This window comes from Lolium perenne, chromosome 4 (assembly GCF_019359855.2).
Source record: "Lolium perenne isolate Kyuss_39 chromosome 4, Kyuss_2.0, whole genome shotgun sequence".
NCBI classification, from domain to species: Eukaryota; Viridiplantae; Streptophyta; class Magnoliopsida; order Poales; family Poaceae; genus Lolium; species Lolium perenne.
Window position 1 is genome coordinate 299,707,611 of NC_067247.2, and position 24,332 is coordinate 299,731,942.

Genomic DNA, 24,332 nt, shown 5'->3' on the forward strand with positions numbered 1-24,332 from the left:
GCTCACGAACACAAAAACTTACGGGAGGCCTGCAGCCACCAGTCGCTGATGCCGAGGACTCCAGTTGGCGTGATGTCCGGGAGGTGCAGCCGACCAACCAGACCCGACCAAATCCCGCGCGCGAAGCTGCAGTGAAGTGTGATGTGGTCAATGGTTTCATCCGCACCGCCGCATAGAGGGCACAGCACATGGGAGGGTAGCCCACGGCAAAGCCGACGATCGGCAGTCCAAGACCGCCAGCAAAGGCCAGCCACACATGCAGCTTGAACTTCAGCGGAGCGAAGGAGTGCCACACAAGGGGAGCCGCTGGTGCCCTAAAACATCAGACGATAGGCCGATCGCGAGGAGAAGGAACCGCTCTCTTCCCACTTCCAACGGAAGGAGTCCGGGGCCTCTTGTGCGTCCTCCGCACGGGGCACTGCCATGATTGCAGACCAGAGCCAGAGATAATCAACAATGGCATCAACCGACAAGTCGTCGGCGATGTCCAAAGCCCAGCTGTTGACAAACATCCTTCTTAATAACGGTCGATTAAGGATGTAAATCAATATGACCAGCCAGCTATCCTGCCTCCTCCAAGCGGAGTAGTTAGAGCATCCCCACTCGTTGGCGCTCCCCACGCCCAAATCCGGCGAAATTTTCGTCCGGATTGGATGAAGATTTGGCGTGGGGAGCGCCGAAGTTCCAGCCGTCCCCCCGGCAGGAAACCCCCAACCTCGACCATTTGACATATTTCAAACAAATTCAACATAAAATTTAACAAGTTGGGCAAACAAGAGGACGAAAATTGCTGAAACAAATTCGGCGATAACAGTACAATGTTTAACAAGTGCTGAAACAAATGAAGCACACAAATTTCACAATTTTTCAAACAAATTAAGACAGACTAGTTGGCGTCGGTGTTGGCGTTGCCTCGGAGCCTCCATATGTGCTCCACCAGATCATCTTGCAGCAGCTGGTGCATTGTAGAGTCTCGAATCTCCTGGCGCATAGCAATGAAGGCGGCCCATGATGGAGGCACCTGGTGATTAGGCTGTGCAAGAGGACCCTCTCTCTCATATGGTGCTTGTTGCTCAGCCAGAGGAACCGGATGCTTTCGCTCATCTTCAATAATCATGTTGTGTAGGCACACACAGCAGTTCATCACCTCCCACATCTGATCTTTGGACCAAGTCATAGCGGGGAACCGGACGACAGCAAATCTCTGCTGTAGGACACCAAATGCTCGCTCGACGTCTTTTCGGCAAGCTTCTTGTTTCTTGACAAACTCGCAAAGTTTGGGGGTGCTAGGGTTGGAGATCGTCTTCACAAATGTTGCCCACTTTGGATAGATACCGTCTGCAAGGTAGTATCCTTTGTTGTAGTGCCGACCATTGATCACATAGTCCACCGGGGGAGCATGACCCTCAACAAGCTTGGAAAAGACCGGGGAGCAGTTTAGGACGTTGATGTCATTGTTGGATCCAGGCATACCAAAGAAAGAGTGCCAAATCCAAAGATCATGGGTGCCAATCAAGGGCGGTGGACTCCGCCATCCGAAGATAGTCATCTGCAGTATCACCGGGAGCTCCATACGCCAGCATCCTCATAGCCACTGTGCACTTCTGCAGTGACGAAAATCCAACCAAACCAGTGCAATCCGCCTTGCATCTGAAGTAGGGATCAAAGTGGCGGATGGCATACACAATTTGCAGAAATAGCTTTCTGCTCATCCTGAAACGACGCCGGAAAACACTCTCACCGTGCAACGGATTGTCGGCGAAGTAGTCGGCGTACAACATGCAGTAGCCCTCCAGTCGCTGTCTCGGCTTGCACTTCCGGCGACCTCGTGCCGACCCACCACGCCGACGAGTTGCCAGTCCGGCGTACATGCTTGCCAAGCAACCAAGGATCATCATGTGCTCGTCGTCTTGGGCGGCTGCTGCCATCTCTTCTTGCATAAGCTCGACGAACATCTGCTCCTCCTCTTCGTCCGAGTCCATGGCCGGCGAGGCAAATGGACGAACACCTGACGGGCGTGGTCGAGGCAACCCGAGCCGCGAGCGACGACGAGCAAGCAGGCCGGAAAACAGGCCGGCGGAAGAGCAGCCAGATAGGCCGTCGTCCAAACACGGCGGAATATAGGCAGGTGGGGAAGGAGTGGCGGCGCAATCTGGGCAACAAGCCGGCGGGGTGGTGCCGGCGGCGAGAGAGATACGAGGGGTGGGGGAGATTTTGAGCGACGTGGCGGTGGGGTTCGTGCGTCGAGTCACCGACAGATCGGGCCCTTCCCCGCTTTTCACTCGTCCGGAGTCCCCGAGAGCTCCCCGGGGGGCCGGGGGGGCGTGGGATCGCCGGATGAATTTAGGCCCAAATCCGGACGAAAACGAGAAACCGGGGGCGCGACTGGGCCGAATTTCGCCGTCCGGATGGAAAAAACGCTCGCCGGGGGCCTCCTCGGGGGGACGAGTGGAGATGCTCTAACGTTTTGCTGGGAAGCAACTGTGCCGGAAGTGGTACGATTTTGTACACTGATTAGCTGGTGATAAGTTTTTGTGTCGAAATAAACAACGAATTGTTTGGAGTGCAACTGTTGAACCAAGCTGCTTGTACTGTGAATAGAAATACTAGCATGAAAATACTAGGGAAAAACAGTGCAACTAAACGGAGCACACGCAGAAAAATAAACATAAATCAGGACGTCTGGTTGCAGGACCATATGAAACGGTACATGTCATGACATGGAAATGCTAGGAATATTGATTGGGAAGCACACTTAAACATCAATTTCCACTTTCTGATTGCTTGAAGATGCGGCAAAGGATAAGCACCATGTCATGACATGCCAGGAAACAACTGCAGCATAACAGATGAAGACCCAGGAATGTGATTTGAGGATTCATTCCATCGAGCGGGGAGGACTGGTTTAACAATTCCGACTAGTTCCCTATAAGAAAACAATGGCAACTCGTGATTTGTTTCAATATCTTAACATTGAGAAAACATGTAGGAGCTAAACAGACCAACTGATTAATTAGAAAATGCGACTTGGGGGGTAAGAAGCCCTCCAAGCAATTCAATAGATAATATTTTGATGTGTACAATGAGAGAGCGGGCGCTAGCACTCGAACTCAGGATCTCACGAGTAGCAAAGGTATCAGCACCCAGCAACCATCCGGGCTATGCCTAGGTTCACGACCAACTGATTAATTAAAAGTACTACATGCAAACAGCATTGTCCCTTAGATGAACTGCGGCCTCCTCAGCTTAGACATCCACATGTAAAAAGTACAGTAAATAAAAAGAACATCTGAATGGTACAAATGTATGAACAGTCTAGTACACCCTGCAAAATATATATAAGGTAGTGCGCCAAATAGTGTGATTGATAAAGCCTGATCAACCAGACTCTCATGTAAACAAAGGGTGCAACTGATATTGATATGGATATAAGAGAACTGCAAAACGACCACAAGTGTAGACCAACAAACTGGTGAGTTGGTCTTTTGGAACATGCTCAAGTGTTCTTGGAGAAGCAGCAGTACGCCTTAAGTTTCAGGCACGCTTGGTGCTAATGTTGAGACGACTACATTAGGCGAAGTGAGGGCCCTTCATACGTATGTCTGGCCTGGAAAAACTTTGAAGCATCTGGAAGAACTCCTTGGCTTTTCTTTTGGGGACTGAGTCATGGAATGCTATTGTCATATTTTCTAGCGCTGTTGCCCAATCGAATAACCGTTTGATAAGAGCAGCTTCATGTTCAGTTCCATTCAGTTTATGGATTGTTACTTCTTGGAGGCAATTCAGCGCGAGTTCCTGGGTCTTCCAATTTGGGAGCTGATCGCAGACACAATCTGATGGGCATGCACTTTGTGCCTGAAACAAGGTGCATATCAGATAAATAAGATCATCCAATAAGATTTAATGCCATGAAATAAGAACGATTGAACTAGTGGCAGGTTATATAACATGTTTTTAACAAATTTACAAAACAACAATAAATGAAAAAAAAGTTTGAAGCCAACCTATTGCAGAGAATATGATTGTTCGAAGTCGGACAACAAACACATCTTACACAGTCAGGTAGTATTGTGCAATCGATTAAGCATATTGAACAAGATCTTAAATTATCCTTAGGCCATTGCCATTGTCTTATGCAATCTTTAAAAACAAATGCCAAAAGAATAATAGTAGTACATTAATATTATCTCCTAAATCCTATTTTTATGAAGATTGAGCCGGCCATTCAATGACTCAAGTCAAATTCATGTAACTGCCATATATTTTTAATAGGAGCTGCCAACACAGCAGGATCCTGTCGGGATGGTTCCTCCTCTAACTCACTGTCAGCCGCTTTCTCTTCCGTGACTTCCTCTGGCAGCCGCTGTCTCTTCACCATTCCTGCACCGCCACCCCTGCCTCGATCCATGATGGCTGCCGGCAGCCGAGTTGTCTTGCAATGCCACCATTTCCTACTCTGCCTCCCCGTTCCACAACCTAACAATCAAAGCAACATGCCGCCCTCTCGAGAAAGAGGTCACCTGAGGACGATCTTGAAGAACGGAAGACAAAACGAAGGAGGTATTCCGTTTCATTGTTGGAAAAAAATCGACATGCATTGCCTGATGATTTTGCGCATTTTCAGCAGACTAACCATATTTAAAGGATGAAACATTTTAACAAGTTCTCAACACCTAGAGTAACATACATTGTCATTGCCAGATACATAAGCTGTTTTTTTTCCATGCATATAATCTGCAGCAATGTATCCAGTATCAAGCTAACGCCTACTGTATGGCTACTAAGCAGGTTAAGCGTAGGTGTGCCAAGAAATATGAATGCATAGCAGCTATCGGACAAATAGGGAAAGGATAATGTTACCTCGGTGTGGCTAATTACATCCATAAGTGTAAATCGCAGCCTTTTTACACCAGTACACATCCGGAGAACATGAAACACACTTGCTCCAAAGGAATGTCCTTTTGGCTTTATCTCCAGGGCCAAGCCTTCAATGTCCGGGAACCTTGTAATGTCTTCCATCAAGTACTGTGCGTTGGTAATGTCCTGGTGTAGAGTCATGCGAAGATACAACAATGGATTATTTCTGATGGTTCGTAATTTCATATGGTGTAGATCCATGGGAAGTCACAAGAGGATAACTAATCAAAAAATGGAAAGGAACGAGGATCTTGTTTAGAAATTCAATAACACATAACAAATGGTTCCTTTATGCTAGCAAATCAGAGCTCATGTGCCCCCTTGAGTAATGTATAAACTAGTGCTGTGAGTGTAGCGGTTTGTAACATCAACTTAAGTCAGCTAACTACTCAAAGGCAGAAAAAGGTAACTCCATAAGACCATAACATACGTTAAAAAAGCTATTATGAAGGACAAATGACTGGGTGCGCTAAACCATGTTTCAGTGACTTGAGCTAAGAAAACAAAGTGAGAATTTCGTTGTATCCATACAGCACATTCCTTAATTTGGATTCCAAGTTTACGCAGTAATGGAATAACTCACATAAAAATTAACTCACCAGCGGATAGACAAGGATGAATCTGAGATACAGGATGCTCTCAAAGCGCCGCATTAGGCCCAAACACCAATCATTTGATAATCTCCGGGAATCTTGTCCATATACAAGAAAAGGGTATGTGTCGAGCCACTTGAGATTTCTGATGTTGCCAAACTGGGTTGAGCTTGGTTCATAGGCATCGGTCCAATAGAGGCACATGAGCTGAGGGGCACAGATGTTTGCAACCGGCTCACTGTAAGTCGAGCCATGAGCAAAGCAGTAGGTCACATTCAACACTTGGAGCGCCGGCGCAAGAACAGTGAGCTGCTGCATGTCATGCACTTTTATCAGACCAATTTGCAAGAGAGACTCGGAGCGAATGGTGATGTTGCCCAGACCAAGGGCGCCGTCTCCCTTGAGATGTTTTAGCTCGAGTTCCAGGAGAGAATCTGAGCGGATCGCAAAGTTGGCCAGACCCGAGGCACCATGGACGGCGAGTTTCCGCAAGGCCGGGCAGCGTGGCGAGGAGACGGCATCACCGAGCATGCACGGACCACGCAGGTCGACGCCAGACAGGAAGAGATCGGTGAGCCCGGCGAATACGCCGGCAGGCGGCATGGCGAGGGCGAGATTCCCTAGGTCGAGGCGGATCGCGGTGGCGTTCTCGAAGCAGGGTAGCTCAAGGGGGGCTCCTTGCGCGGCCTCGTCCTCCGTTTCGCTCCGCCCCGCCGCCTTGATGATTCGTAGGTCGCCGGAGAGGCGGGGCGCGGCAGTAGGAAGCCAGGCTGCCAGGGACTCGCGGGTGGGGTGGATGACCTTGACTTCGAGGCGGCGGAGGGCCAGCAATTCATTGGACTCGATGGCGGCGCGGATGCCGTTGGGACGAGTGGCGGGGTGGAAGAAGAGCTCCGGGAGCTGCGCCCAGAGGCGGCGCCAGTGGCGCGAGAGGCCGCTGGTCTGAGCGGCGGCGGCGGCGTCGCGGAGCTTGAGAAGGATGTCGATGAGAATGTCGACCGGAAGCGCGCTGAGGCGGTCCTCGGGTGGCGCGGCGATCTCCCCGTCGCTGTGCTCCATGGATTCGGAGATGGATTAGTTCACGCCGGCGAGTTGGGAATGGTCGGCGTATGTACTGGAGCGGATTGGGAAAAGGTTGCCCAGAGCGGGCCTAGCTGCGGGTTTGCCGAGATTGCTTGGGCTGGCGATTTACACAAAAATAACCCTTCTCTAAAATTATAGCACAGATTGACCCTCTGGACCATCTAACCCTTTTGTGTGGCGCCCCTCCCATGGGCGCCACACCTCACTGTGTGGCGCCACTGAGGCCGGCGCCATTCTCCCATCCGACGTGGCATCCTCGACGCTGAGGTGTGCTCTAATTTGACGTGGCAGGACGTGTGGCGCCCGTGGCAAGGGCGCCACACATCCTGTTATGTGTGGCCGCGCGAGCCTGCCCCAGCCCGACCCAGCCATTCTCCTCTCTCTGTTCTTCTTCCCTCAAGAAAGGCGTCCGGCTCTCTCTCTCTCCCCCTCAAATCCCTATTCAAATCTCTTGGATTTCGTCAGATTTGCCCGTGGAGATCGTTCCCAACCCGTTTCTTGAGGTAATCTCCTCCGTTCCCCTTCTTTTCATCCATTGATTTTGTGTATTTGCTTGAATCTACATGTGAAACCCTAGATGTGGATTTGGTTGATTTGAGGGTTGAGATGGATTTGGCTGGATCTTAGGGTTGTTGAAGTAGGAGAAATGGTAGTGTGCTAGTTTGTATGGGTAGATTATGTTGATTATGGTAACTAATGAACACATGTGTGTATGTGTTGTTTCCATTATGCCAGGGGGATGGAAAGAATTGTTCATGTTCATCATGTGGACAAGGATGCTTTCTTCAAGGGAAACCTAGAGCCGGACCCAGAAGAGGTTTTTTTTTTTGAAACTAACTACTGCAGGGGAGTCCCCCATAGCCTTTTATTGCTCAAAACAGAAAGAAGTATTTACAATATTTACAAGAAAAAAAATAGAAAGAACGCAACTAGAGTCTAACTATTTACAACAAGTTGTCAATCCATGATAACAAAATGGGAACAGTACTCTCTTTTACTCTATGCTTAAGTAGAGTAATATCAGAAAAGAAACCCTCCTTCCAATTTCTAAAGGTTGGTTGTATATCCTTGAAAATCTTATTATTCCTCTGCTTCCATATATTCCAGCAAGCCAAGATAATAATCTCCACAAAACAGGGGCCCTTAAATCGTTTCTTAGTATTTTTCAGCATTTCTGGTCCAGAACCTGGTGCCCAATTGATTTGTAAGTATATCCAAACTCTGACACTAAAAGTGCATTCAAAGAATAAATGTGACCAATCTTCCAGAGCATCAGCAAAACATAAGACACAACTATGATCAGAGGTAACTTGCCAATGTCTTCTCCTTAACATATCTTTGGTGTTGATTCGATCATGTAATATAAGCCAGGCAAAGAATTTATGCTTAGAGGTACACTTTCTTTTCCATATCCATTGTGATGGAAAGTGTGAATTGATATGACGAAAACTCAGTCTGTAAACTTGACTCGGAATAAAAGCTCCTGATTTGTTGCTTGTAATAAGCCATTGATCATCCTGAGGAAAACTACACCTGCTAGCATATGTTGAAGTGTTCTTAATTCAGTAGCAGCCTCAGCAGAAATAGGCAGATGAAAAGCCTGTGCAGGATCAGTAATTTGCAATGCCTCTTTGACTGAGATGAATGTGTCCCTTGCAAAAGAAGATAGTCTGGGAAAAATATCTTGGAGTACCCCATCATTCCAATTATCTGACCAGAAAAGAATAGTCTCTCCAGACCCAATCTTGCAATGTGTCAATTGTCTGTATAGCTCAAACATTTTCATAATGTTCCTCCACCAAAATGAACCACAAACAGTGACAGCATGTGGTGCCTCTTTATAGTAGTATGAATTCCTTATTAATTTGACCCAAGGAAGATCCACATTATTATAGAATTTATGGAGCTGCTTCATCATGAGGCACTTGTTCTGAATCTTCAGATTAATGATACCTAAACCTCCTTTATTCTTTGGTTTGCATATCATATCCCAGGAGGCCAGAGAGTGCACCTTCTCATCATCCTTTCTTTTCCTCCACAAGCAATTCCTTCTGGCTCTATCAATAACATCAATCACTCCATCTGGTATATCCAATGTGCTAAGAAAATGAATAGGCATGGATGACAGAACTGAATTAACCAATATTAATCTATCTCCATAAGACAAGAATGATGCTGAAGCAGTAAGCCTTCTTTCAATTCTATCAGTGAGTGGAGAGAGATCCCTGATTGTTGGTTTAGTTGTGCCCATAGGAATACCAAGGTATGGAAATGGCATGGAGGCAATATTACATTGTATCTGTGCTGATAGTGCCTCAGCTTCTAATTGGGAAATATTGATTGGTATGAGTGAAGACTTGTGATAATTAACTTTGAGACCAGTGAATGCTATATACTCCCCAAGTACCTCTTTCAATATCTGTAATTGCTCAATCTCAGCAGGTAACATAATAATAGTGTCATCTGCATATTGCACTATAGGGTAGTCATTACTTCCTCTATTTGGAATTGGTGCCTTTAATCTCCCTTCTCTGTATGCATGATTGACATAACTTTGTAAAAGATCCCCACCAAGAACATATAAAAGAGGAGATAAAGGATCTCCCTGTCTGACTCCTCTTCTGCATACAAAAGTTTTACCAGGAACCCCATTCAACAGAATTGCAGATGAACCAGAAGAAAGAATCTCAATCACCCAATTAATGAATATTGGATCAAACCCTTTAAGTTCCATTATCTTGATAATGGCTTTGTGTTCAATTGTATCAAAGGCCTTCTCAAAATCTAGCTTTAACACAATAACTTTCCTCTTAGATTTGTGGCATTGATGTAGGTATTCAAAAGTCCATGCTAAACAGTCTTGAATAGTTCTACCCCTTATGAACCCATACTGGTTTTCATGAATGCATCTTGTAATTTGAATCTGAAGTCTGTTAGCAGCCAACTTTGTCAGAAATTTCTGACAAGTATTTGTTAGTGAGATTGGTCTAAAATCATTCACTGTTTCTGGAGACAAATTCTTTGGAATCAGAGTTATAAAGGAACTGTTAATACTTTCCAGAGGAGCTTGACCCTTATGAAAATCCATGCACAAGTTAATGAAGTCATCCTTTATGATTTGCCAACACTTCTTGACAAACAGCCCATTAAATCCATCTGGACCAGGAGCTCTATCAGTTTTCATATGTTTAACCACACCCTCAATTTCCTCAACAGTAAACTCTTTTGACAAATACTCCAAACCTTCAACAGGGGAGATAAGATGAGATATATCAGCTTGTGTGGCAGAAGCATTTGTTACTCCCATTCTATTTTTATAACATGTCCAAAGAGCATTAGCCTTCTGATTATGATCCACCATAGAGTTCCCTTGCTCATCTTTAATAACTGAGATCACATTATATCTGTATCTTTCAGTAGCCTTGGCATGAAAGAATTTGGTATTTTCTCCTCCAAGTTTAATCCATCTAATTGTACATCTATTCTTCCAATATGTTGACTGTATGCCTAATAACTTTTTAAGATGTACCTTCACAATATTTCTGAAATTAAATTCCTCCCTACTTAAATCCCTAGAATCCTCCAGATTATCAAAGAATAATATGACCTTATTGCAGTGCTCAATTATCAACTTCAAATGAGACAGATTTTTCCCCCATTTCTTCAGAGCATATCTGAGATTTTTAAATTTTGCAGCCAAACCATAAGCAACATTATTTTTGTGAGTTGGTAATTCCCAAGCCTTCTTCACTACATCCATAAACCCTGGCTGCTCCAACCAAATATTCTCAAACCTAACAATCTTTGCTTTTGGAATAGAGGTAGAGATAGACACCACACAAGGGGTGTGATCAGAGGTAGATTTTGACAAAGGGAATACCATTGTATTGGGAATTTTAGAGTCCATTCACATGTTGTGAAAAACCAATCTAATTGCTCCATCAAGGGTGTGGCTTGCATGTTAGACCATGTAAAGCGTCTACCTTTCAGAGGTAATTCCAATAACCCCAGGTGGCTGATGATACTATTAAATAGAAAGATATCTGCCATATCAGCCCCTGGTTTATTCCTATTATCAACTGATCTCATAAAATTAAAGTCCCCAATTAGTAACCAATTATCATGTACAGGGATATCCAAATCATGCAACCATTGAACAAATTCATCCCTCATGATACCTCTACAAGGACCATACACAGTAACCAGAGTCCACTTTTCAGTAGTGTGAGCAGAAGTGAATTGTATCCTAATAGCAGAGTGAGTGGTTTCAAGAAGAGTGCCCATGAAAACCCTACTATTCCAAAGGACAATAATCCCCCTAGAAGCACCAATGGAGGGCACAGAAGCAAATCTATCAAATCTTTTGGGGCAGAAAGTCCTTATAAATGAGTGGTCAAAAGATTCACATTTAGTTTCTTGCAGGCATATAATGGCACAATTACTTTCATCAATTTTGTTAAACACCAATAATCTCTTGTCTTTGTCATTTAACCCTCTGACATTCCAACATAGAACATTCCAATCAACCTTCATTGTTGTTCTATTCATTAAAACCAAATATAGCACAGCAAAAGTGGACCATGCATAACAGGCCACACAAGATAACCATGAACACCATAGTAGCAAATATTATCATTACAATCATAAATGGAGAATAAAAGTCTTGCACTTCCAAAAGCTATTCTCCTAATTGCCACAAAAACACCACTGACTAGCCTCATAATTCCCACAAAAGCACCACTGACTGTTTGACATAACAAACTATAATCCATTGGATGACTTCTTTTCCTTGGTGTCCACAGGAGCAGCCATAAGCTTCTCTATTGTGATGTCTTCCTCAGGAATTTGTAGTTGCCTTCCAATGTTCTGCAAAGTGGAAACAGGTATGAAAGGAACAACCTCCTCCTTATCTGCTTGTTCTGGCTTGGATGACTTAGGTTTTTTCCTAGTTGTACCCTTGTCTGGCATACTCTCAAACTTATACCCATTTGCTTTAGCCATGTGCCTAGTACATCTTCTGACAGAACTATCAGTCCAAGATGAACTGTCCACTTCTTCAGAAAAAGAGAAACTGCAGCAGTGATAGAATTCCTTCTGGATACTTTCTTCATCTCTTGCTTCTGAATATGCATCTGGGCTTTAAGTGCACTCCTTGTAAACCTTGGAGTTAAAGGATCCTTGTTTCTCCTCTTGCTGACTGCTGGTCTCCCACCAACAGACCCAGAAACAACAATAGACTCCACATTGAATTGCATATCACAAGGAGCCATTGGTGCTTCACTGTAACTTGGTATCTCAGGGATCAAACTCCTATAGTCAGAAAGCCAGGCAAACTTCTGTGTAGGTAATGCCATAGGAATAGCCTTCATGAAAAGAGAAGGAGCTAAACCTTTATAGATTCTATCCATGACCATGTCCTTGGGCAGCAGAGGCCCAACCATCACATCAGACAAACAATTTGTATAGCTAGGAAATTGCTTGTGTAAAAAGGAAAGAAACTTCTTGTCTACCACATCAAACTGCACCTCAATCCTGTTGATTACCAAATGATGTGGGGCCTGTAGCATGTTAACTGAACCTTCTAAACTTGAGGTATCAAGAAAGGCAGACTCATTAAACTGATGAATTTCCTGTTCCATTGGCTGCTCGGGGATTTCTTCTTGCTGTTGCTCTTGTACCTGGGCCTCCACCTCCATAGCTTGATCTTGCTCTTCCTCCACCTCAAACAGAGGGTGCTGAACTCCATGATTATGCACAGGAGGCTGCACCTGTTCTTGCACATCCCATCCAATCTCAGGAAATTGTGGATTCACAAAATTATTCAAGTCAGGCTGTAGTAGCCCAGGCATAGGATGTGGATTGCCATTGAGTGGCATTTGGTCTTCATCATGTGGTAGCTCATCAGCAAATTCAGCAGTGAGTATAAAGCAAGCAGCTGTCCAAGACTCCTTAACTCCACCAACAGAAGCATATTTAGTAAAAACAATATCCCTAGGAACCTTAGCTTCAGATTGGAAAGCCACATAGCAAATTGTTCTCTCAAGCAGAGCATCATCCTGATGCCAATGTAGCAATTTCCCAAAGGAACTAATAGCATTAGCCAGATCATAATCATTCCTATAATCCAATGGGACACTGAGAAGCATTAACCATCCAAATCTAAAACCTTGCACAGCCCTGTGATTGTCCCTATTATCATGGTTGAGAAATCGAACAAAAACCCCCTGTTGTATCTGATAGGGAATATGATTGACCAACGCCGCTCTGGCCGCAGGACTACGAAGACGGTAAAACCCCAATCCAAGCAAACATGGCTGAACATCCTCTACAGTGCGCTGCAGTTGACCCTCGATAAAGTTCCGTACCTGCTGACGCCAATGCGGGATTAGCTGACCAGGAGGCGGCGGCATAAGTTTTGCGACACAGATGTTGTCATGTCGATGAGGCGGATCAACGGAGGGACTATAGAAGGTCCGCGGAAGACGAGTGGGGCCGCCATCGATGATCTGGTGGCCATGCGGTAGCCAGGGAGTCGGGTCGACCTCAAAGTTCGCCATTGGAGGGTGGCAAGACGGCGGCGTGAACGGAGGTGTCGAGGGCAACGAAGCAGGGGAAGGGTTGTCTGAAACAGATGCCTGGGTGCATTTAGCAATTTGTGTTGGAACCGAACCGTCGCGGCCGTGCAGAGAAACAGCCTCCAGGTGGGAATCTATGTCTGAACCGACAGATGGTTCATTAATAACAGTAGTACTCTGTTTGGGAACCCATTTAAAGGACTTTTGATGCTTCCAATCTAAACAATCCTTCCTAAAATGACCATATCGGAAACAAAAACGGCACCGAATTTTCCTTGTGCAATCCTTGGCACTATGACCCATAGAAAGACATCTTGAACATTCCCAAACTTGAAAAGCCATGTCATCAACCAAATTAGCTAAAGCAATATACCCATGGGGATCCTCCTCTTGAGCTTGTATATGAGGAATTTGTTTTGTACCCGAAGTAGAGGCATGATCAGTGTCCTTTGGAGAAACAACATTATGAATAGAGCTTGCTTGTTGATCAACAGAAATAGGAGAGCTTGTATTATGATTATTCTCAATTGGCTGAACAAGCTTGTCTTGTGTAAACTCAAAGGGTTTTGCAGATCCAAATTTCAAAGAAGGCAACGTGGACGTACAATGAGTAGGAGGCAAGACAACCCCAGCAGTAAATTTAGGATTTTGATACCCTTTGCATGCTGTGTATTCAATTGAATCCGCAAAAGAAAGATTCCTTGAGGGAGCTTTATCTTTCCTCAAAATAGGTTTGGGTTGACCCTGTTGCATAGCAGACATACCCAGGTGTACCCTTTTTTTTGTAGGACTAACAATTGTCCAAGATTGCTCACACTCCCTCTGCCAATTTTGAAATTCTCGCTGCCAATTTGGACCACCCCAACTCCAAAGGTGAAAGAAACACTTGAATTGTGTGCAAGCAAAGCTTCTAAGATTAAACAGATAAAAACCAACAGATTTGCATGAGACGCAAAAAGAGAAAACCATGTCTCGAAGCAAAGACACTTTGAGGTCACCACTGAAACCACCAGTTGCAACCTCAAGAGCAATACCCACAGCACTTTCATCAAGCTTGAATGAAGCACGGCCAAAAGAAACAACCATTGTGAAATGTCCCGAGCTAGCAGATGGGTGAACTGTTCTGCCAAACTGAGAATAACAAAACTTTGCAACCTTTATACCCGGGCTATAATCCAAAAATTTTGACAGACTATAATGACTCATCTGAGGAGATTCTTGATACTCCTTATTACCAACCGATGCCTTGGGGACCGAACCAATAGATGATGCATGGGCCATGCACTCGGGCGTGACGTTGCTCGTCATAATCAAAGGCTGCCCCATTCGAACCACATGCATTGGAAAATATAGTTTAGCACCGACAGAGAAATTGTCTTTGGATTCCATATATCTGCATCCAATAATTTTCCCTTTTGCATCCAAAAGAGTGATCCAATCATCCTTGACGGATCTAGAGAGAGATCCATCATAAGCCTTCATTCTTCCGCGATCAAGATCTTTGTGTGTAGAATATGTAATCTTCCACATCTTAGAAGGTTGGGTTGGAGCAGCAGTAGAGGAAGATTTATTGGAGTGAAGCTCCGCAGAAATAGGATCAGGAACTTTTGACTTGCCCTTGAGATCTAAAGCAGATGTAATTATAGTGGTGTCTTGTTCGATCTCATCAATAACATCAGGAGTTGGATAAATGCGATGATCAATAAAAGCATGAAATGCTGAAAATTCAATGACAGACCGGGCCTTAAACACATCAAAATCAGGTTGCATGGATTTACCAATGATAGGGATACCCTGATCATCGAACAATGTGATCCAATTGGAAGCAGACCAGATATGGATCTCCCCATCCTTAAGATTACGAATTCCATTGTCCAGATCTTGCACCGCCATATAGGAGACATTCTAGATCCAGGAAGGAGAAGCCATGAGACGTCGAAAAGAAACAGTTACCTTGTAGAGACAAAGAGAAGGAACAGAAGGATCGGATCAGATGTGGTATAGGAACCACAAAATCCGATGATCGCCGGCGATGAGGGTTTTTAGGGTGGGTGGGTGGTGGTCGCCATCAAAGGCGGTCGTCGTCGAAGCTTCGTCTGCGTCGCTCGACCCAGAAGAGGTTGACTTGGTGTTTGACCTTAGCCCTAGCTTTGCCGAGGTGGTAGCACAAGTGAGGGTTGAGTTGAATTGGAATGAGCCAAATGATGGTGTTGAGCTAGAGGGAAGGCATAATATTTGGTTTGGAATGCACACCCGTTGGAAGACAATGTGTATCAACTCCGAGCAACGTTGGTCCGTTTACAAGGAGACGGTGGCTGAGTCACAAGACAAGGCTTTGGAGTTGTTTGCAACCAAGACGGTTGATGCTCGTATCGAGCTTGACCTTAACCGGCCCTCCTCCCCCGTTCAAGAGAGGAGTCCACCACCCATGAGCCAAGAATAAGCCACCCAATCTCCCATTGTCCAATCTCCCATTGCCCAACAACATCCGTTGGATAATGAGTATGACGAGCATGACGATGGTATCGAGATGAATGACAACAATGTTGGTGATTTGGATAAATATTGGACGCAAGAGGAGATGGACCACTCCATTCCTTATTCCCGATGCTATGCGTCGGACTCGGATGATGATGGACCCGAAGAGGAACTTGATGAGGATGGCTTGACGGCTAAGGAAGCCGAAAGAGCCGAGATCTTCAAGAAGGTAACCGGACGTGATATTCGGATACCATTGTTCTGTGATGTTAGTCTTGAGGATGGAGCCATGGTTGATGGTGGCAAAAGTTTACTTCTTGGAGCTAGGCCACTTTCGAAAAGAGATGTGGATGGTAGGACGGCTATGATCTCTAAAGGGCTCACGTTTGATACCTTCTTGGAATTGAAGATATCGTTGAAGGAGTTCTCGATTAAGCATCATCGCCCTTACATCGTTGTTCACTCGGACTTGAAGAAGCGGTACACGCTAAATGTGTGGATAAAAGGTGCCCATGGGTTGTCTGTGCAAGACCTTTCAAAAAAGGGCCCTCTTGGCACATAACAAGTTGTGTAGCCACTCACATGGGCCGGGGGCCGAAGCTTGATGGGAAGGATGCGCAGCCGGACCACCGTCAACTCACATCCGAGTTCATTGCATACAAGCTCTCGGCGGAGATATCATCACTCCCTATCATGAGCATTAGGTCCGTGCAAGATACGGTTAAATCCCGCTTTGACTACGACGTCAAGTCTGGGAAGGCATGGAAGGCCAAACAAGCCGCATTCAAGATGTTGTACGGTGATTGGGAGGAAGCATACAACCGAGTCCCTAGGTTGTTGTTAGCGATGGCCGCAACTAACCCGGGCATGGTTGATACGTCTCCAACGTATCTATAATTTCTGATGTTCCATGCTTGTTTTATGACAATACCAACATGTTTTGTTCACACTTTATATCATTTTTATGCGTTTTCCGGAACTAACCTATTGACGAGATGCCGAAAGGCCAGTTGATGTTTTCTGCTGTTTTTGGTTTCAGAAATCCTAGTAAGGAAATATTTTTGGAATCGGACGAAATCAACTCCTGAGATCTTATAATTTCAGGAAGCTTCCGGAGCACCGAAGAAAAGTCAGAGGGGTGTCAGGGGGGCCCCACCTCACAGGGTGGCGCGGCCCAAGGGGGGCGCGCCCCCCTATGGTGTGGGCACCCCGTGGCCTCTCCGACTCCGACTCTCCGCCTATATATTCGTCCCTGACCTAAAAACATCGACCAGTTCGACGGAAACAGAGAAAACCATCCAGAGCCGCCGCCATCGCGAAAGTCCAATTCGGGGGACAGAAGTCGCTGTTCCGCCACCCTGCCGGGATGGGGAATTGCCCCCGGAGCCATCTCCACCGCCGTCTCCACCGCCATCTTCACCGCCATCGCTGCCTCCATGATGAGGAGGGAGTAATTCACCCCCGGGGCTGAGGGCTCCGCTGTAGCTATGTGGTTCATCTCTCTCTCTATGTGATCTAGTTGAATATCATCTATGTGCTACTCTAGTGATGTTATTAAAGTAGTCTATTCCTCCTCCATGATGTAATGTTGGCAGTGTGTGCATCATGAAGTACTTGGTTTATGCTATGATTGTGATCTCTTGTAGATTATGAAGTTAACTATTACTATGATGGTATTGATGCGATCTATTCCTCCTTTCATAGTGTGAAGGTTACGGTGTGCATGCTATGTTAGTACCTGGTTTGGTTGTGTTGATCTATCTTGCACTCTAAGGTTATTTAAATATGAACATTGAATATTGTGGAGCTTGTTAACTCCGGCATTGAGGGTTCGTGTAATCCTACATAATGGTGTTCATCATCCAACAAGAGGGTGTAGAGTAGTCCTATTACGTGATCGTTGTTGAGAGTGTCCACTAGTGAAAGCAGGATCCCTGGGCCTTGCTTCCAAACATCGAATCTCCGTTTGTTTACTGTTTTGTTGAATGTTTACTCGCTGCCATATTTTACTCCGATTGCTATTATCACTCATACTCATCCATATTACTTGTATCTCACTATCTCTTCGCCGAACTAGTGCACCTATTGTATTAGGTGTGTTGGGGACACAAGAGACTTCTTGCTTTGTGGTTGCAGGGTTGCTTGAGAGGGATATCTTTGACCTCTTCCTCCCTGAGATCGATAAACCTTGGGTGATCCACTTAAGGGAAAACTTGCTGCTGTCCTACAAACCTCTGCTCTTGGAGGCCCAACACTGTCTACAGGAAAAGGAGGGGGGCGTAGACATCAAGCTATTTTCTGGCGCCGTTGCCGGGGAGGTAAGGTAAAAGGTATTCACATCCTCCGACCACTAAGCTATTTCCTAGCACTGTTGCCGGTGTGTGAGTGCTCGAAGCTATCTCCTTTAGATTCCGCAATTGCATCTTTTTGTTTCTTGTTTTTATATTCACTAGTTAGGCATAATGGAAAACAACAAAAAAATTGGTGAGCTTTTTAATCTTTTTCCTGATTTAGAATTGTTTGATGCGAAAATTAAAAAACCTATGGAACCTTATTTGCATGCTAGTAGCGATGTTATTAGTATGAATGCAATTACTGCTAATGCTATGGAGAAGTCTAAGCTTGGGGAAGCTAGTTTTTGTGATCTTTTTAGCTTCCCATCTTTAGGGGAGAAAATTTGCTCTGATAATACTTTATCTCCCATATGCAATAACTCTAATGATGCTTGTGATATTTTAAATGCACCTACTAAAAGTATTCCGTATAAAATACCTATGAAAATTATTGAACGTGTTATGGATAACCACTATAAAGGGGATGGAACTGTCCACCCTAGAGATCATTTACTGTTTTTGCATGAATTATGCGGGTTATTCAAGTGTGCAGGTATCTCTATGGATGAAGTGAGGAAGAAGCTATTCTCTGTTTCGCTGTCTGGTAAAGCGGCGCATTGCTATAAATTGTTGGACAATAGTCATTCTCTTGGTTGGGAGGAAATTGCATCTCTCTTTTATTCTAAATTTTATCCTCCTCATGAAGTGCATATTGATAGGAATTATATTTATAACTTTTATCCTCGTGATGGAGAGAGTATTTCTCAAGCGTGGGGGAGATTGAAATCACTAATGCTCAAATGTCCCATTCATGAGCTCCCCCGTAATGTTATTGTTAACAATTTTTATGCGAGGCTTTCAGGACAACATAAGGACTATCTGGACGCATGTTCGGAGGGATCTTTCACAAGCAAGGAGGTTGAAGCAAGGTGGGATCTTCTTGATCGGATTGAGGACAACGCTGAAGGATGGGAGAACGACAAAGGTAAAGAGTCAGGTATAAATTATGATTATGAATGCATTGAAGCTTTTATGGATACCGATAAATTTCGAAATATGAGTGCTACTTATGGTCTTGACTCTCAAGTTGCTGCAAATCTTTATAAAGCCTTTGCTTCTCATTTTGAATTGCCTAAAAAGAATTTTGATAAGTATCATGAACCTTTTAAAGAGGCTTGAATGAAGAATGAAATTGTTGTTAATTATTGCAATAAGCATGCTCAAACTCCTAAGAATGCTATTTCCTATAAGCATGTTAATTTTTGTGGAATACATAGACCTTGTGGAATTAATCAAATCAAAAATGAATATTGCATCCATCATATTAATGAAAAAACTAGAAAGTGGTTTAGGGCTCTAGATGATCTTGGTAAAAAAGTTTGTGCCCTCTATCCTTTTATTTGTGAAGTTTGCCATGAAGTGGGTCATTTTAATTTTCAATGCTCCTCCAATGATAATTTGAACCCAATGAGTGCTGCAAATTTGTATTGTGATGATGAAATTACTCCTAATCAGCATGATGAACTTACTTTATTTTTGGGGTGTGAAGAACTGTCGAGAAAAATCTCTTTGTTACATATGAGTGATCTTGATATTGATGATGTCATGCATGGGTGTTTATCTTATTGCATTGATAATAGCCATACAAATACTTACATACAAAATATTTTAGAAGATGACACCTTGCCAAAATATGATAGGACCGCTGTGTGTTTTCAACTAATTAATGAAAAGGAGGGATCCTTCCAAGTTTCTTCTATTGTTTCTGAAAGTAAATCAGATTATGCGGACAAGCCACCCTTCAAGCCTCTTCCTCCTAAAGAAGGGAACGAGGAGAAGGAAGAGAAGAAGAAGAAGGGAACGAAGAAGAAGAAGAAGAAGAAGAAGAAGAAGGAGAATAAAAAGAAGGAGGTAACAACATATTCCCGCGTGAATGAGATAACGCTAGGTAACCGTAAGTATGTTGCTCCTAATGATTATTGTGATAATGAATCTGAATACGATGATCTTCCTATGCCCTTTACATACATTAGTGATCATGATTTGAATGAGCACACTACTTTTGATATTGCAAATCTCTGGGAAACTAATTCTGAAAATGATGATGATAATAATTGCCATAGTGTCAGTGCTATCCATGCTTCCTCCCATAATGATATAGAAAGCTCTAAGCTTGGGGAAGAGGTGTTTGAAAATCCTTTTGCTACTGATCATTATGTGTTTGATACATCTCCTTCTAATAACAATGATGGTATGGCCATAGACAGACCGACTGCGAAAGATAACTATTCTATTTCTTATGATGACACTGTGCCTCCGATCTTTGATGATTATTATAAAGAATGCTATGATATAGGGTATAACTATCCTTATGAAACTTGTCATAGTCATGATTGGATTACCAAAAACAATTCTTTTAATATGCAACTTGTTTACCATGTTCAAATTCTTGATAATCATCTTGCTCCAATTACTATTAATGAGAATAACTTTTCTTATGCCAAATTTAATGATACTTCTATGCATATGAACCATGATAAGAATATTTTAAGTGATGGGTATATTGTGGATTTCATCAATGATGCTACTGAAAGTTATTATGAGAGAGGGAAATATGGTTATATGCATCTTAATAATATTAAGTTTCCCCTCTTTATGTTGAAAATCTTGAAGTTACTCGTGTTTTATCCTCTTATGCTTGTCACTTTGTTCTTCATGAATTCATTTATGTACAAGATTCCTCTTCATAGGAAGCATGTTAGACTTAAATTTGTTTTGAATTTGCCTCTTGAAGCTCTCTTTTGCTTCAAATACTATTTCTTGCGAGTGCATCATCAAAACCGCTGAGCCCATCTTAATGGCTATAAAGAAAAGAACTTCTTGGGAGATAACCCATGTGTTATTTTGCTACAGTACTTTGTTTTATATTTGTGTCTTGGAAGTTGTTTACTACTGTAGCAACCTCTCCTTATCTTAGTTTTGTGTTTTGTTGTGCCAAGTAAAGTCGTTGATAGTAAGGTTCATACTAGATTTGGATTACTGCGCAGAAACAGATTTCTTTGCTGTCACGAATCTGGGCAAAATTCTCTGTAGGTAACTCAGAAAATTATGCCAATTTACGTGAGTGATCCTCAGATATGTACGCAACTTTTATTCAATTTGAGCATTTTCATTTGAGCAAGTCTGGTGCCCCTTTAAAATTCGTCTTTACGGACTGTTCTGTTTTGACAGATTCTGCCTTTTATTTCGCATTGCCTCTTTTGCTATGTGGGATGGATTTCTTTGTTCCATTGACTTCCAGTAGCTTTGGGCAATGTCCAGAAGTGTTAAGAATGATTGTGTCACCTCTGAACATGTGAATTTTTAATTATGCACTAACCCTCTAATGAGTTGTTTTGAGTTTGGTGTGAAGGAAGTTTTCAAGGGTCAAGAGAGGAGGATGATACAATGTGATCAAGAAGAGTGAAAAGTCTAAGCTTGGGGATGCCCCGGTGGTTCATCCCTGCATATTTCAAGAAGACTCAAGCATCTAAGCTTGGGGATGCCCAAGGCACCCCCTTCTTTATCGACAAATTATCAGGTTCCTTCTCTTGAAACTATATTTTTATTCGGTCACATCTTATGTACTTTACTTGGAGCGTCTGTATGTTTCTTGTTTTTGTTTTTGTTGAATAAATGCTTGTGTGGGAGAGAGACACGCTCCGCTGGTTCGTATGAACACATGTGTTCTTAGCTTTTAATGTTCATGGCGAAGGTTGAAACTGCTTCGTTAAGTGTTATATGGTTGGAAACAGAAAATGCTACATGTAGTAATTGCTATAATGTCTTGGGTAATGTGATACTTGGCAATTTTTGTGCTCATGTTTAAGCTCTTGCATCATATACTTTGCACCCATTAATGAAGAAATACATAGAGCATGCTAAAATTTGGTTTGCATATTTGGTCTCTCTAAAGTCTAGATAATTTTTAGTATTGAGTTTGAACAACAAGGAAGACGGTGTAGAGTCTTATAATGTTTACAATATGTCTTTTATGTGAGTTTTGCTGCACCGGTTCATCCTTGGGTTTGTTTCAAATAACCTTGCTAACCTAAGCCTTGTATCGAGAGGGAATACTTCTCATGCATCCAAAATCCTTGAGCCAACCACTATGCCATTTGTGTCCACCATACCTACCTACTACATGGTATTTCTCCGCCATTCCAAAGTAAATTGCTTGAGTGCTACCTTTAAATTTCCATTCTCTGTCTTTTGCAATATATAGCTCATGGGACAAATAGCCTAAAAACTATTGTGGTATTGAATATGTACTTATGCATTTTATTTCTTATAAGTTGCTTGTTGTGCGATAACCATGTTCCTGGGGACGCCATCAACTACTCTTTGTTGAATATCATGTGAGTTACTATGCATGTTCGTCTTGTCTGAAGTAAGGGCGATCTACCACCTTATGGTTAGAGCGTGCATATTGTTAGAGAAGAACATTGGGCCGCTAACTAAAGCCATGATCCATGGTGGAAGTTTCAGTTTTGGACATATATCCTCAATCTCATATGAGAAAATTAATTGTTGCTACATGCTTATGCATAAAAGAGGAGTCCATTATCTGTTGTCTATGTTGTCCCGGTATGGATGTCTAAGTTGAGAATAATCAATAGCGAGAAATCCAATGCGAGCTTTCTCCTTAGACCTTTGTACAGGCGGCATAGAGGTACCCCTTTGTGACACTTGGTTAAAACATGTGCATTGCGATGATCCCGGTAGTCCAAGCTAATTAGGACAAGGTGCGGGCACTATTAGTATACTATGCATGAGGCTTGCAACTTGTAGGATATAATTTACATGATACATATGCTTTATTACTACCGTTGACAAAATTGTTTCTTGCTTTCAAAACCAAAGCTCTAGCACAAATATAGCAATCAATGCTTCCCTCTGCGAAGAGCCATTCTTTTACTTTTATGTTGAGTCAGTTTACCCATTTCTCTCTATCTTAGAAGCAAACACTTGTATTAACTGTGCATTGATTCTTACATACTTGCTTATTGCACTTGTTATATTTCTTTGCATTGACAACTATCCATAAGATATACATGTTACAAGTTGAAAGCAACCGCTGAAACTTAATCTTCCATTGTGTTGCTTCAATGTCTCTACTATGAATTTATTGCTTTATGAGTAACTCTTATGCAAGACTTATTGATGCTTGTCTTGAAAGTACTATTCATGAAAAGTCTTTGCTATATGATTCAATTGTTTACTCATTGCATTTACATTGTTTCGAATCGCTGCATTCATCTCATAAGCTTTACAATGGTATGATTAAGATTATGTTGGTAGCATGTCACCTCAGAAATTATCTTTTATCGTTTACCTACTCGAGGACGAGTAGGAACTAAGCTTGGGGATGCTGATACGTCTCCAACGTATCTATAATTTCTGATGTTCCATGCTTGTTTTATGACAATACCAACATGTTTTGTTCACACTTTATATCATTTTTATGCGTTTTCCGGAACTAACCTATTGACGAGATGCCGAAAGGCCAGTTGCTGTTTTCTGCTGTTTTTGGTTTCAGAAATCCTAGTAAGGAAATATTTTCAGAATCGGACGAAATCAACTCCTGAGATCTTATAATTTCAGGAAGCTTCCGGAGCACCGAAAAAAAGTCAGAGGGGTGCCAGGGGGGCCCCACCTCACAGGGTGGCGCGGCCCAAGGGGGGGCGCGCCCCCCTATGGTGTGGGCACCCCGTGGCCCCTCCGACTCCGACTCTCCGCCTATATATTCGTCCCTGACCTAAAAACATCGACCAGTTCGACGGAAACAGAGAAAACCATCCAGAGCTGCCGCCATCGCGAAAGTCCAATTCGGGGGACAGAAGTCGCTGTTCCGGCACCCTGCCGGGATGGGGAATTGCCCCCGGAGCCATCTCCACCGCCGTCTCCACCGCCATCTTCACCGCCATCGCTGCCTCCATGATGAGGAGGGAGTAATTCACCCCCGGGGCTGAGGGCTCCGCTGTAGCTATGTGGTTCATCTCTCTCTCTATGTGATCTAGTTGAATATCATCTATGTGCTACTCTAGTGATGTTATTAAAGTAGTCTATTCCTCCTCCATGATGTAATGTTGGCAGTGTGTGCATCATGAAGTACTTGGTTTATGCTATGATTGTGATCTCTTGTAGATTATGAAGTTAACTATTACTATGATGGTATTGATGCGATCTATTCCTCCTTTCATAGTGTGAAGGTTACGGTGTGCATGCTATGTTAGTACTTGGTTTGGTTGTGTTGATCTATCTTGCACTCTAAGGTTATTTAAATATGAACATTGAATATTGTGGAGCTTGTT

The 24,332-nt window shown here is 43.4% G+C and overlaps 1 protein-coding gene across 1 annotated transcript; it reads right to left on the minus strand.

Moving 5' to 3' along the window:
* Positions 1-3,013: 3,013 nt before the first annotated feature.
* Positions 3,014-6,679, minus strand: LOC127295906 (putative F-box/FBD/LRR-repeat protein At4g03220). Its single transcript, XM_051325907.2, has 3 exons — positions 5,517-6,679; positions 4,861-5,043; positions 3,014-3,855 (listed from the first exon to the last, which is right to left on the minus strand). Exons 1-3 carry the CDS (start codon positions 6,567-6,569, stop codon positions 3,571-3,573), a joined length of 1,521 nt encoding a protein of 506 aa, XP_051181867.1. The 5' UTR covers positions 6,570-6,679; the 3' UTR covers positions 3,014-3,570.
* Positions 6,680-24,332: the final 17,653 nt, after the last annotated feature.